Source organism: Callospermophilus lateralis, chromosome 9, assembly GCF_048772815.1.
Source record: "Callospermophilus lateralis isolate mCalLat2 chromosome 9, mCalLat2.hap1, whole genome shotgun sequence".
Taxonomy (NCBI): domain Eukaryota; kingdom Metazoa; phylum Chordata; class Mammalia; order Rodentia; family Sciuridae; genus Callospermophilus; species Callospermophilus lateralis.
The window spans coordinates 64,793,358-64,809,163 of record NC_135313.1 but is presented as its reverse complement, the minus strand read 5'-3'; the positions used below and the strand labels follow the sequence as shown (position 1 = coordinate 64,809,163).

The 15,806-nt window shown below is 32.6% G+C and overlaps 1 protein-coding gene across 5 annotated transcripts in view; it reads left to right on the top strand.

The window, feature by feature from the left end:
- LOC143407307 (sodium channel protein type 2 subunit alpha) overlaps window positions 1–15,806 on the top strand; it is a 93,660-nt gene that overhangs the window by 52,934 nt on the left and 24,920 nt on the right. For all 5 annotated transcript variants that reach the window (XM_076866463.2, XM_076866460.2, XM_076866462.2 and 2 more), the window contains exon 16: window positions 5,211–5,690. In XM_076866463.2, coding sequence (XP_076722578.2) covers window positions 5,211–5,690 — 480 coding nt within the window. The remainder of the gene's footprint in view (window positions 1–5,210; window positions 5,691–15,806) is intronic.

Sequence of the window (15,806 nt, the reverse complement as noted above, 5' to 3'; positions counted from 1 at the left end):
AGCTATGATAAGAATAATGTAGCCAGAGAATGCAGAGTGGGTTTAAAGAGAAAGAAACTTACCATATCACATATCATCTATTAGTTTACTGAAATAAAACATCTCTCTAATATGTACTTGGATAGAGAATTCAAGTATAAAGATAATTTCAGAAAGTATCAAGTGTCTATATATATATAGATGACATTTAACATTAATTTGGATTGCTGTAACACATAAAAATAGTTATTTTTGTGTAGTCACAAAAATTTAAATTTTATGCCTCTAAGAGGAAAAATTAAAGGCTCTCCTTTCTTTTCCATTATCAGTTTAAAAATGTTTTTGTGATGTTCTGGATACATTTATGGAGTAGCTAAGATGATAATGTCCAACCTGTTTACCACTGTTAAGGATTTTTTTCATATCATACTTCCTTAAGTAAGATGGAATAAACTGATACACTGCCTCTTACAAATCTTCCTTCCCATTTTTACTGGAAAGAAGGAAAGATCACTCAATAAGAAGCTGGTCTAACTTCTTTTTAACATGTCAACTGCCTGACAAGGCTCCACCGCAGTATCTGTGAATAATCAAAGTCAGGCCTCCTCTACAGGCAAGAGAGAGGTGGGGCCACAGTCTGCACTTCCCCAGGGTTTTTAGGAGCCATTCTTGGTTTCCTGGCACTGTGGCTAGAGATCCTTTGATAGGTGAAAGGCAAGTGCTACAGAGAGAGAATGTGATTTTTTGAAGACTGCTAGTTTTAGAAGTAGTGGATAGCATTTTCTCTAAGTGAAGATGGAGCAATAGCAGGCAGGCAGGATTAAGGTCAGGAGCTACTCTCAAAAGGTGGGAGTCAGAATGGAGAAATCATTATTACGTGCAATAAATTTCAATCTGGGAGCATTTTCCTTCTGAGACTAAATTGGGGGAACATATGAGGAAGTTCATTGCACTCAGTGATTAGTCCTCTATCCATGCACCTTTGTGAAACAGGATTCAGGATTACAATTCCTGAGTAAGCTTGTCTAACTCTGTTCCCTTAGGTTACTTGTTGATCACACCAAACTCCTGGGCCAGCTGTTACACATATAGCTTTCAATAATGAAGGAAGTCTAAACAAAGAGGTTAGATTGGCTCACACAAAATTTTATTTTTAAGAAAATAAGGTAGAAAATTGTAGAGAGTTTGTTGGATAATGGTAACAATGATAGTAATAGCTAAACTTTCCCACTGTGTGCTAGAAACTGTGCTGAGAGCCATAGGGATTCTTTTTTTGAATTCTCATATCAACCCCATAAACAGGTGTTGAGAAAATTATAATATTTATTTTATAGGTAAAGAAACTGTCCTTAGATCGCTATTGTTACTTTTCTAGCAATAGAAATTTGATTGTTACTCAGCATCCTAATTCTGAAAGATAAGTTCCACTGTTATATCAAGTAAAACTGTGGTTAAATCAAGTGTGGAACTAATGGTGTCAAGAAGGTATTTGCAAGAAAAAATTTTAGGACAACATCAATGCAGATGGACTGCTTTTCAAAGGAGGGAGGGGACTCTCTTGAATGTGAGAAAGAAAAGTTGTAGGTTGGAGGAACATTTATTTTTTCCTGACAATGAAATAACATTAAATTATCAATTTATAACAGATCATAGAAGCAATTAGAAAATTGAGGGCAAGCTTTATGATAGTGACATAAGTGCAGTAGGAGTTCAGAGAAAGTAAATATCAAGGAAAGGGGATGTAACTCTGTGGTAGAGCAATTGCTTAGCATGCATGAGGTCTGGGTTTTATCCCCAGCATTGAAAGAGAAAGGGTGGGGTAGAATAGCATTGAGTGCACATGGAACATTGTTTCCTTGTTGATTTTGCAAACACAGCAATTAAGAATAAAGATTTCAGAATTAGATTATCAAATTCTTTTCATAGACCAGATCCCAAAACTCAGGGAGATAAGGATAACTTTTCTAACTATAAAAAACTACTTATTTATTCCTCCCATATTCCCCCTCCCTACCCCACTATGAGTCAGCCTCCTTATATCAGAGAAAACATTTGGCATTTGTTTTTTTGGGATTGGCTAACTTCACTTAACATTATCTTTTCCAGTGCCATCCATTTACCTGCAAATGCCATGATTTTATTCTCTTTTATAGCAAGGATGGTGGAATGTGATAAACATCATTATCCAAAGTGTAAGACACGAATTGGTGTCAAAATACTTTATAAACAACCACAGATATGAAAAATTGTGCTGTATATGTCTAATAAGAATTGTAATGCATTCTGCTGTCATTTATTTTTTAAAAAATCAATTAAAGGGGCTGGGGATGTGGCTCAAGCGGTAGCACGCTCGCTTGGCATGCGTGCGGCCCGGGTTCGATCCTCAGCACCACATACAAACAAAGATGTTGTGTCCGTCGAAAACTAAGTATTTACAATGTTCAAGGTACCAAAGAAGGAGATGAAAAATATTTTTTAAAAAATCAATTAAAAAAAAAGAACACCTTTAACACAATTAAAAAAAAAACTACTTATTAACTGTGATCTTGGACAAGTCACCTAAAGTAGACAGAAGCCTCAGTTTTCTCATCTATAAAATAGTGATAATAATAATTCATGAGATTGTTGTGAGAAATAAGTCATAGGAATATAAAAATGCCTAGCACAAGGACTGGTACTTATTGAGATCTCAGTAAAAAGCAGCTTTTACAAAACACTATTATCTGCTCTGGAACCTGACTCTAAGACACGTTTACATGTATAGATGTATCAAAGCATCATAACTTTACCCTAAAAATGTTACAGGTCTGGGGTCTTCTAGAAAACCAAGGCAATTTGAAACCCCTCCCTCTTCAAACCCTGATTCTTACAGTCAAGTCAGAAAGATTTCAGGCATGTTGCTCAAGAGTAACAAGCATGAGTTTATTGAAGGAATAGGGGAAGGGCACACTCTCAAAGGAGATACTAGGTCCTCTCAGAGAGGAGGGGGACAATTTTATTGGGGGTCCTAGAGAAGTTTCCAGAGAGTTCTGCCCAGTTCTTGAATTTTTACTGACAGCAAGATGACATCAGATGTCAAGTCCCCACTCCCTTTATAACTTTAGGTCATTTGGCCCATGCTGACTGGTTCTAATTGGATTTTTTTTTATTAATTTTTATTGTTGGTTGTTCAAAACATTACATAGTTCTTGATATATCATATTTCACACTTTGATTCAAGTGGGATATGAACTCCCATTTTTTAATTATAAATTCTTACAGATTTTATAGTTAGAAAAATTATCCTTATCTCCCTGAGATCTGGTCTGTGAAAAGGATCAAAAAAGTCTCTTCCTTCAGGGTAACGTGGGTTCCTTCTTTTCAACATTATTTGGGGCCTGCATTTCTCCTGGATATAACTACTTTGCTGAGAAATGTGACATATCCTGTCCACTGAAGCCAGGCAGGGTTGTGGTTAAATTGCTTCTTGGAAAATAAAGCATGTGGGGTCAGCACGGTTGGCCTACTTTATGGAATTATTCCCTTAACCTTGTGCTCTCATCATTCACATCTGTCTGTCCCCTATCATAAATATGTACAACAACTGCATATTAATCAAAATTAAAATAAAACATTAAAAAATCCACTGTTGGACATCAGTGTAGAATGATTGATTGATATGGATCAATATCTAATAGACAAGGACAGTATATTAATAAACCTTTGAAAATTAAATCTAGAAAATAATTATGACACCACATTTCAGTGTTCTAATGAATAAAAATTAAAATTTAGCATTTAGTTTTATTTTTCTTCTTTTATCTTTTTTTTTTTTTTTTTTGTCTAACTAAGAGATTCAAAGACAAGTCATGGTAAAACATAATTTTATTGGCAAATTCCAGAAGTAAAGGAGCAGGTTTTTAATTTTATTGGCAAATTCCAGAAGTAAAGGAGCCATTGAATAGCAATTGACAGATGGCTCAGTATAGACTTTAAAAGTTGCACTTAGTCTTTATGGGATCTTACACACTTTGACCTACATTTTCATTGGAATTTTACTGAAACCTTTCTCCGGATTTCTATTTTGTACTGCTACTTTCTGCATTTGGTCCCCTTACTGCTCCATGTTCCATTTTTTCTGTATGGTTAAATACATACAGGACTCATGGACATTGCCAATCAAATCCTGACATGGAAAAAAAAAATATATATATATATATATATATCTATATATCTATATATATAGATATATATATATATATATATCTGTCTGTCAGGTTTATGCCCCTGGAAATGCCTGATTCCTTAGTAAATTCTCTCATTTTGAGTTTACACAGTGGATTTATTGCCACTAATATTTTAATTTGCCAGGCACAGTGGTGAATGCCTATAATCCCTGTGTCTCTAAATAAAATACAAAATAGTGCTGGGTATATGGCTCAGTGGCTAGGTGTCCCTAAGTTCAACCACAGGCACCCCTTACCCCAGCCAATTTTTTTTTTTTTTTCCATTTACTCAAGTCAGTGCTGTTTATTTTTGGAGTTATATAACAACACTTCAACTCCACAATCCTTAATTCATTATTATCATCATTATTGTAACCATTTCTTTTTCTTTTTCTTTTTTTCTTTTTTTTTTTTTTTTTGGTTTTAAGGATTGAACTAGGAACTTGCACACGCCTGGCAAGCTCTCTAAAAACCATTTCTTTATAGTATTCCTAATTGTGGTATAAATATTTTGGCTATGATTTCCTAAATCAAGAATTAGGACTTTTTAATGAGCCATAAATACATTTTTTTTCTCTAATTTAGCAACTTATCTAGGTGAAAAAAAATGTTACAAAGTCACAAAAAAATCATATTTAAGTACATTGGGATAGTTTTTGGTTTTAGGGATACATTTATATTATATTATCAATGTCCTAGGAAATACAGCCAACATGGTCAAAATACCTACCATCCCTAATAAATCTAGACACTGTGTAGTTGCCTAGATTTCTCCTTGGGAACTGATTTGAATATAGAAGTTTCATGCAAGAATGGCTTCTGTGATTTTCAACTACTCAAAATTAAATAGTACTAATGGTATTATTGTATACTAGCCAGGTATTTTTTATTACATTTACTATTTTTCATAGTTTATCATAAACTAGATTAAATGCCTAACATAAAATAAGGTGGAAGAACAATCTGAAAAACTTAAAAAGTTGAAGCAGCAGAGTCTTGTGATCACCTCTTTTCCTGCTATTTCAGGTTCTGAATCTCTTCCTGGCCTTGCTCCTGAGCTCCTTCAGTTCTGACAATCTTGCGGCCACTGATGATGATAACGAAATGAACAACCTCCAGATTGCTGTGGGAAGAATGCAGAAAGGAATCGATTTTGTTAAAAGAAAAATACATGAATTCATTCAGAAAGCCTTTGTTAGGAAGCAGAAAGCTTTAGATGAAATTAAACCTCTTGAAGATCTAAATAACAAAAAAGACAGCTGTATTTCCAACCATACCACTATAGAAATAGGCAAAGACCTCAATTATCTCAAAGACGGAAACGGAACAACTAGTGGCATAGGCAGCAGTGTAGAAAAGTATGTCGTTGATGAGAGTGACTACATGTCATTCATAAACAACCCCAGCCTCACTGTGACCGTGCCCATTGCTGTTGGAGAATCTGACTTTGAAAATTTAAATACTGAGGAGTTCAGCAGTGAGTCAGATATGGAGGAAAGCAAAGAGGTAGGAATTTTTAAATATGGGGATATTTTGATATTATGCATTTCTTTTGCATTAAAACCATTAGATATTTTTTAATTGTGTGTTTCCTTCTTACACAAGAAAATACGAACTATGTATTGGTTTGTTACATTTCCTATGGCAAAATGACAATTGATAAATTAATGATAGATTAAAATATAGCTAAAGAAATGATAGACTGCCTCAGTTTCTCAAATACTCAATTTTTTGAATACTTGGTAATATGTGAATAATATCAATTTTCTATTTTAAGATAATTTTAGAGTCATAAAAATGTTTCAGTTTTATGTGTGTTCCTCCTTATAACTCACCCACATTAGTAGTTTTTGTATATACTGGAAAAATACTTGATGAAAGATAGTTCCAGTTCTCATCTTGTTATATTTTTGCCTCTGATGAAATATGCCTTTCAGGGAAAACTGCCTGGGATCTTGGCTTGATAATTACTCATAGTTTTCTGTTTCCTGAAGCAAATGATTTTTTTTTCTTTTTAAGGAAAAGAAGTTTGCGATAAGGAATCATGGTAAACATATTTTAACCCTATTGAATCCAGTGCATGCTGTTTAAACAAACAAGTATTGATGCATTATAAAATGTAAAATTCTGAATTTACTATCTCAGTAAAAGTCTTTATAGTTTAAAGTATTCCTTGGTTTACAAGTGTTAATACCAGAGTATGTTTTGGTTTGGTTTGCTTTGTTATTCACCTACAGGTTTGTAAGAGTAGGAGATAAATATAAGAAAGAATTTAAAACCTTAATATTTAATTGTTTAATTATACCAAAATGAAGATAAGATTCCCAGTAATTAACATAGACCTACAAAAATAATAGGTCAAGACCATAGATTGGCTTCTTCCTTAATTGTTTACCAAGGAAGCAAGCTAAAGGCTTCTATTACTATTCTCATTCTAAGAAAGAAGATATGGGGGAGCCTGAGGCACTGAAACAGAAAATTTAAGTAGTTTAGCACAGTCATGATAATTATGAAGCATTAATAGTATGAAGAAAACTATATTTCAAAGAAGAGAATTTTAGATTATTTTAGTCTACATTTCTGTATTTATTTGATAAAATTGCTAAGTATATGGTATTTTCCATTCTTGTTTATAAAAAGTTCATAGTATTGCTAATTCAAGAGTTAGGTGGAAGTAGATGTTCAGCATGAAATTCTGTCAATGTTTAAATATAAGTACTGAAAACTAAGGAATAAATAACAGAGCCATAGTTATCAGTTTCACAAAATAACTAATGAGATTTAAGAGGGAAGGGGTAAAACCTTAGAGCCCAGAGAAAAGAATTGCTATAATTCAATGAAATAAGATTTTTACTAATTAGACTATTATTTAAATAGTAATATCTTAAACCTTTTTAATAAAATTTCAGGTTGGGAATATAGCTCAGTTGGTAGACTGCTTGCCTTACATGCACAAGGCCCTTGGTTCAATTCCCAGTACCACAAAAAAAAAAAAAAAGGATGAACGTAACTAGTTGAGTTATACTGAAAGTATGGTGCCTAATTTCTCATATTGTGTACTTCTAGAAGTGGAAGTCAGCACTTAGAAAAGAGAATTGGGTTATTCAAATTTTAATGTAGCTCTTTATCATTATTTTGCCATTGAACCTAATAGTGGATATTCCCTTGTACTAGAGAAATTAGATTTTTATTTACACATGTGTATAAGTTTAGGGTAAGTAAGATTAAATTATAAAGAGTCAAATGTTGAGGCCATAAGTTAGTTTTATCTTTTAGCTAAGTTTTCGTGCCTTTTGGAGTATAGTTAACTTATATCCAGTATCCCTAATTTTTAAGAATTTTGAAGTTTAATACTCTGAAGTAGCATGCATTTGGCCTCACCTCAAACCATTAAGTTTGACACAGGAATGTCCAATACGGTGGGGGTTATAATAGGAAAATCCATTCTCTTTCTAGTTTTTCTGTTGACTATTAAGCTGTTCGTATTGTTTTCTGTTTGATTGGCACTAACTCTGTTTGAGTTAAGTACTCCAAAATAATATCATGGACTCAGAGTTTTGGAAAGAACTGATCTGCCCATTGGAAGTAAAAGAAACTATTTAACTGGGTTCTGAAGTCCTTTCAATATCTTTCCATGACAGAGATTGTCATTTTAGTGTTGAAGTTTATTATTTGAAGAATAGTCACTTTGATCAAATTTTCTAGATATAAATTCATAAATGAATAAGAATTAGGATCAGTCTGTGAAGAGAATATACAGAGGTTTTGATCTTTCAGAATTTTATCTGGTAGCTGTACTAGAAAGCAAAAGAGAATTGAAATGATTTTCCAAGAATTTTGAACACTCATTTTGAAATAACCTTCTTAGTATCTGTCTTCTAGTCATTTTTGTTTGTTCATTTTTTTTTAAATTGGTGAGTTGGGATTGGGTTGTTTAGTATCATACATAGAATAGTTTTTAAAAAATGGCCTGAAGCTTCTTACTGTTCCTTTCTAAATGATTTTTTTTTAAGTAAAAGGAAAAATGAAATACTTTTGGGGGGGGATCTAAATGCCTTTCTTTTTCTAGGGTAGAATGAGTGAACTTAGAGTTTGGGGGTGTTTAAACTTAGTTTTCTTCCATGCCTTTACCAAATTTGTGGAGTTCTTTATTAGCTTTCTAAAGATTCTCTCCAGTATACAATGTAAAATTCATGTCATAATCAAGTATGTTTTAACTATTATTATGTCTTTTAACTGTATTTAGTGCTATTCCTTTTGTGATTTTGAAAGACTGATTTTCCTTTTAGAGTTTTTAATAATGTTGAAGCCGTGTTTGATAATTTTTCAAAGTATAATTTGGTACTGTCTATGGTGACCTTCACTGCTTACCATTCTTACTTCTCACAGGGGTAAAATCAAGCTGGAACCATCAGGAACGCAGCTCTGGTGTTTTATAACCAGCCAGAGGCTCGTGCCACCACTTTTACCCAGGTTACCCAAGCAAGTTGTATATATATAAATACAATCAATGTCTAAATGACTTTTGACTGGCCTGCATGTTACTCAGCTACGTTCCTTGCCCATCCATTGGCAGTAAAATAAAAACATGCACAGCTGCTCTTATGCTGAGTCATACAAAGCATGGTCAGGCAAGTCTGACAATCCTAACTTTAAAAAAAAATTAGCTGCTTAATTTTCTTATATAGATACTAATAGAAATTATATTCGATGAAATTAACATTGCATGCCTTTATGGATTATTTAATTTCTGTGTTTGGTTACAGAATTTTGAATATGCTAAGAGCCTAAAGGGGAAATGTAGGTGGTGTTTGAAAAACTCTTGCAGACAACCTTTCTCTCCCCTACTTTAAAAAAAAAAATAATAATCTTTTTTCCTTTTTAAACATTGCCCCAGTGAGGGTACATTTTTCATAATTCTGTGTTTAGTGTAATATTGTTTTTCTGAAGGGTAATCTGCAAATTAAAGCACTTCATTATTCATGTGCAAACTTCTGAAAGGATGTTCTAATGTGATAATAATATATATAATTGGAATGTTATGTTTATGTTTTGGCTGCTAGCAGCATGAGTATAATTTTTATCTGCTTCATTTTAGGGAAAAGGGCATCACTTTCTTTAGCAATTGACCAAAAGTATTTTGCATTTAGAATATAATTGCCTTGGAGATTCTGTTTATATTTACTCCTGAAATTCCTACACCAAAAAAAAAAAAAAAGGAGTGTATTTGGTACATCAAAACCACAACAAAAATACCCAAAAATAGACATCTATCTTTAGATCTTATTCTCACTCTGAATATAGGTCTGGAGTCCACCTTCTTCTTTGTCTTTTGACTCCTCTGTCCATTGTGAATTGTTTTGTTTTTTTCTAACTTCTATCTAACTGGGCAATTTTCTCCTGAGTTTATTATTGAAATGTATCACATTCTACAGACTCTTATATAGGAGGAGAATCGTGAGCTCTTGGTCCTTCCACCTCTTTAAAATGAACGGATGTTCCTTCCCATGTGAACATATTGATAACTCTCAAACTGTTGTAAGGGCTCTGTTATATGCACCATTTATTTTCTGCTGTTAAAACCAGTTTTGTGGACAAGTATGATAATCAAATTGTTCTATTCAATTCAATGGGTCATTAAGAAATATTAAATACTTTGCCACTTAGAGCCAGTTTACTCTCTTGCTGCTATGAAAATTATTAAATAATCCTAATATAAAAGTGGCTTTTTCAAAGGAGCAATGACATACCACAATAATAATTTATTTTATTCTCTGGCACTCCAGATTCATGAAAGATAAGGCCTTATATATTAAAGAACAATATCATATAATATAGGATCCAAGATGTATAACTCTTCACACTAAACACAATTCCACATAAGTATACACTGGAAATAGAGAGAATATTTTCCCTATTTTGTATTAATTTTTCAGAAAAGCATGAGATTTTAGCTTATTAGGATAATGACTTGTTTTTCCCAATGTCTTGGAAAGACATAAGTTTAGTTTCTTTATTCTCTGAATATCTCATTTTCCAAATTCCTGTATAAAAAAGTATTTGAGGGAAAGTGATGATCAAGTATATTATCTACTAGTCTATCTAGCAAACAGATGGAATGAGTACAGTAGTATACAATCTAAGCAGGAACTGGTTTATTTATTCCCATCCCTCACATTATTATAATTTTCAATTTCCTTTAAAAACAAATCTCTGATTGTCCCTTAGGAAACACTGTTCATGCCTTGAAGTGATATACTAAATTCTAATACCAGGGATAGGAAGGGGTCAAAAATGTGTAGGGACCATCTGAGTAAGCATGTTGGGATGACTTCAGTGGGAACTCAGCTGTGATTTTATCCAGGAAATAAACAATCCTCATGAGAAACATTTTCAGTAAGATAGTGATTAAATGGAAGAAAAGGCTCCAAATATCTTTAATGTTAGAACAAAGTAGTCCAAACACAAAATCTTTGGGATACTTGTAATCTACTGAGGGATAGATAGGCTATCATGACATAAATGTTTCTTTTTTTGTTTGTTTGTTTGCCATTTCAAGTATATAATTTAGAGTCCTGCTATTTGTTATTTAAAATGTTTTATAACTAACATATTCATTATAAACACTAAATGATTTTTTGGATATATGCTACATTTTGACATCTTCCTCGTTTAAAAAGATGTCATCAACACTTCCTTTCTAATAGTAATGAGTCACTTTGGTCAAGCAAGCCATCACTTCCATTCTTCTGATGTTAAAATTTTTCGTGTTAGATGACCAGAACTCTTAATACAGGTTAACAACTAGTAACAAGAGACTGACCTTAGAGGTCAAAATAGTGTACTTGATTTAGTCTGTACTTGATTTAATCTGTACTTGAAGTTATCTTTTTTTAAAAAAAATCCTCCTTTTGATTAAATTAAATTACAACATGCCTTTTTCTCAAAACATTGTACAATACTTACTGATTACATTTTATTAAAAATGTACCTAACTTAATAATGACAAGTGTCCTTGTGAAAAACTTATTAGAAAGTGACTTTTTTCTCCCTTTTTCTATTGTGATTAATTATTTATTGAAGAATTAACTCACACTTAATTTCTGAAAGAAGAACTATTAGTTTAGCACATTAATGTTTAAAATAGTAACTTATAATTGATGTGGAAAATAAAAGTTTAAGTGTAGTATTTAAAAATACAAAACTAAATATTGTATCTTGCTGTTTACCTATTGGATATTAAGCAATATATGATCCTAGCTTGCTTAATTTGTATGACTGTCATTACTCAGCACTTAGGAGAATCAAAGAATCCCATGAAACTTCCATCTAAAAAAATTAATATTTCTACATGAATGTAAATGATTGCCAATGCTTTTCATAACAAGTAAAATTGGCTATTCCTGTATATTCTCATTACTATTCTGACATTGGAGTATTCTTAGTTTTCATTAAAGCTTAAGTAAGAAAGGGTTACTCTCATAGTATCATCCAGTCCTGTTGTTACCTGATAAACAAATATAGGTAAGTGAAAAAAGAAACTAAACATCCAAATTTTACCAAAGGAAAGTATAAAACTTGTCAAACTAGGTCTACTTGTGGCCAAATCATATATTGGTTTATTAGACATGTAACATTTTGCAGAGAACGATGCCCAGATTGGAGCTCTTATAGGCAAGCTATATTTGAAAATTCTTCTTTAAGTGCACAAGTTATAACAGTTCCAAGTAGTGACACACATCTGACAATTCTAATGGGTGAATTTGCACTGCAGTTAGGTTGATCATGATTATGACCTTATCTGAAGCTTAAAATGTTTATATCCTTAATTTGATTCATTTGGATTTTTGTGGACTGTTTAAATATTTTAACTCTTTTAATCAACACGTTTTAATATGATTATGTGATTTTAAAAAAGTAATTGATTGATATCAAAAAAGCCTTTATAAATCAGAATTTCTGTCCTATATTTCAGGATTACAGATTAAAGTAAACATTTGTTTATGAAATATTTCAATGTGTACTTATCTCTACTCTATTTGAATAGACATCAGAGCTACAAAATTAACTAGAATTAATACTGATTTTTGATTATGAAACATGAAATCAATAATATCATAGGCACTACCTTGAACCCACAATGTTTAATTACATATCCCAGTCTACTAAATGTTTTAAATTGATAAGATTGGGTTTACTTCTGAAGCATCAAGATATTCTCTGAGGGCATAGATAACATAGAATCCACCCACTGATTCACCATGACTTTAACAACATGATTAAACCCTCATTTTCTTAACTAAATAGATACTGGACTCACTAATGTTAGACATTAAAGTGAAGTTTAGTTTTTCATCTTTGTAAATTAAGTACCGGAAGAGTCCAGATCAGTCCTATTCACCCCTGCAGACCATGTACATAAAACAGAGAAAACAATGTTAAAATGATTCAATAGTAGTTTTTCTGACTCCAGAGTTAAATTGAAGTTCACTCCAGAAACTTAGCTCAGTCTCAATTATTGGAAACCTGGTTTTGCAACAACATTCACTATCCTAAGAGTAGTTAATCATTGCTTACCCTGCAATTAAGGGAGACTATTATTTGTATTCCCTTGAATGTGAAAATGTTAGAAAGGGGTAAAAGTAGTTAATGGTTAAATAAGAGTTTCTGCCCTGATTGTTCATTGATTTATATGACAAGCATGTATTACATAACAGACATTGGTGAGAGATACAATGATGACAAAAACATAATCTTTGCTTCAGAAAGTTAGGTCTATAAAGATATATCTTCCAGAAACACACAATACATTTAAGTTACACTTTTTTAAAAGTAATAACCTGACCATTAAAAAGATATAAGTACTTTGTTCAGGAAAAAAAAATGTATTGAGTACTTCTTATCAGTGCACTAAAATGAAAGGAAACAATGTTCATTCTCTAATTTTTAATATGATTTAAATGAGAGGAAGCACTGAAGTTCCCTTTATCTTTAGGCTTTCCAGAAATGAGACCTAAAAAGAAACTTTTTAACTAACTTCTAGGGGAGTCTCATTTTCAGGTGAGTATAAAATCTTTGATTAACATCCCTTAATTTTAACCTTGGATCAAACTATTGGATGAATTCTTAATTTGGACAATCTATTAAAAACAGATGATTGACCTAGTGATTTGTTCATTCATTCACTAACCAATAAAAAGCATATTGGCAATTAAGAGTCTGCTCCTAGTATTAAATTATATTCCTTGTATTATCCATAGGGCCTAGAGTGCATGTTTCCTGCCCCCAAACATCTGAGAAGTATGTTAGGGAGACCAGAATCTATCAGTCTGAAAAAAATTGGACCCTTTATCAAAGGTCAAAATGCAAAATAGACCACAAAAGAATCATGCAGGATCTAGGATGCCACATTTCAGGGTGAAGATGGGTGGGAGAAATGAGGATTCCAGATTCGTTTGGTAGATTTCATGAAAGGAAATAAGTGTGATTGCTACAAAATAGTGAAGGAGGGAATAGCTGTGATAACTCAGACCTTCCTAAAATCATTTAACACAATAGCAACCCAGCTCTGTGGCAGTAGGAGTGACCATGGTTGTTCCTGGGATCCCATGGAAACCTTTTAAATTTTTAAACCAAGATTTCCTGTAGTACTTTGGTAACTGCCCCCTATCACTATCGAGGGCTAGCCTACCTTCTGTTAGAAAGTCTTTCATTCAGGTATTCAGTCATCCATTTATTTTTAACAATATGGACTGAGCACTTATATCCTACTCAGCCCTGAGGTAGGATCTGATGGTCATTGGCCAATACCAGCAGAGCATGTGGAAAGTGCTGAATATGGCTCCTTGTTTCCCCTGGACCCACTTCAAGCTGTCCCTATTCTGTTTGCAGTGTTATCCTAATTATTAAAAGGAGCATTTTCCCATCCCCATTGTGCTGTCTGTAGTTAGTTCAGATGTGACTAAGCTTCAATTTCCTTGATTACCTGTGTTATATTATAACATCATGCAAATGACAGGATCTGAATTATCAGATCCATAGTAGGTAACAGTTTCATATGAATTAGATGTGTTAAAACAAAGGAATATTTTAGTAACTTCTTGCTCAATTACATGCGTATAAATTCAACTTTACTTATTTAAGACAGTTTAACTGAAAGGGAAGGATATGAATCAGAATAAGTCTAAAATGTTAGAATATTCATAATAAACATTCTTATTTAGATGTTTCATCTTAGAACAAAATAGATTCAAATTTTAATGACAAAGGTATTATGATCAATTGCCTAGTATTTTGCTATGCCTACCAAGTAGAAAATCAATCTTCTAGCAACTTATATAATCTTTGATTCGCCTATTTTGGAAAAATATAAAAATAATCACAAAACTAATTCTAAGATGGCAGGAGAATCTAATATTTATTCATCTTTCATTAGTTTCATCAAACTACCTGAGGCAAAAACATTTTTAATCTTATTAGATGTAAATATTTTTACTTGGTCAGAGCCAATATGTTAAGGAAATATTTTATGTAAAGTTATTTTCATAAAATAAAGGAATCATCTTCCTAGAGGAAAATCCACATAATCCTTAGTCCAAATGTAGGTTGAATCTTTTCAGTACTGACTACAGCATCCATTTTAATCTAGTTTAACATACTTCAGTGTGCATTTTATCATGTGCTTATTTCATCCTCTGTATAAAGTAGCTCTTTTCAGCTCAGCCATTTCTAATGTTATGCACTAATGGTAATAACATTGTAACAGGTTCAAGAATGCTGTGGCCAAAACTACTCTGATTCAGTGTGGCACTCACACCTGGCTCTGCATCTTTCTAAAGACCAGGTTCAAGATTGGGATCCCTTCATTTATTATACTGATCCCAAGAGTGGCCTGACCTGGCTAAAGTTTATTGCATTTCAAAATTAAGTCAACTTCTGTCTACTGTCTTATTCTTTTGGTGATACTTTATTTAACCAAAGGAAAAAAGAAAGAAAAACAACAACCACCAAAGATTCATTTCTGCCTGTACTAACAGGACAGGTAAGAGTGCCAGAGTAACAAGTAGTTTCCAAATGCACAATGAATCGCAGGAGTGCATTGGCCAAAGAGAATGCAAAATATCAGCTCTTGCTATCTAGCTAACAACGTGCTGCTCTTTTCGGAATTAGAAAATAATAGAATATATTTAATAACAATCAGTAGTAAAAGTTTTCATGTCAATGAAAAGTGGATAAATTTAGATTGTTGCTGTTTATGTGCATTTGATCAAATCTTTTCTGTATTTGACATGAAAATACACTCGTGCAGCTTTTGTTGGTTGGGTCACAATTTTAGAATAAAACAACTATGTCATTTACAAACTAATTTAAAAATCAATATTTCAGAATCTGTATACATGGACTTCAAAGTTATTTAGCATCATATTTTCTTGAAAAAAATTTATACTATAGTGCTGTATCTAATCTTGTGACCCCCCACTTGTATCAAAGCAGACTGGCAATATATTTAAGTTACTTTTAAATTACAGATCAAGAAAATGCATATGGAAGACGTGGGGGGCGGGGCAGCACCCCTTATGAATTTTTATACTTAGATTACAGGAAAAATTTAAAAGTTTTTTT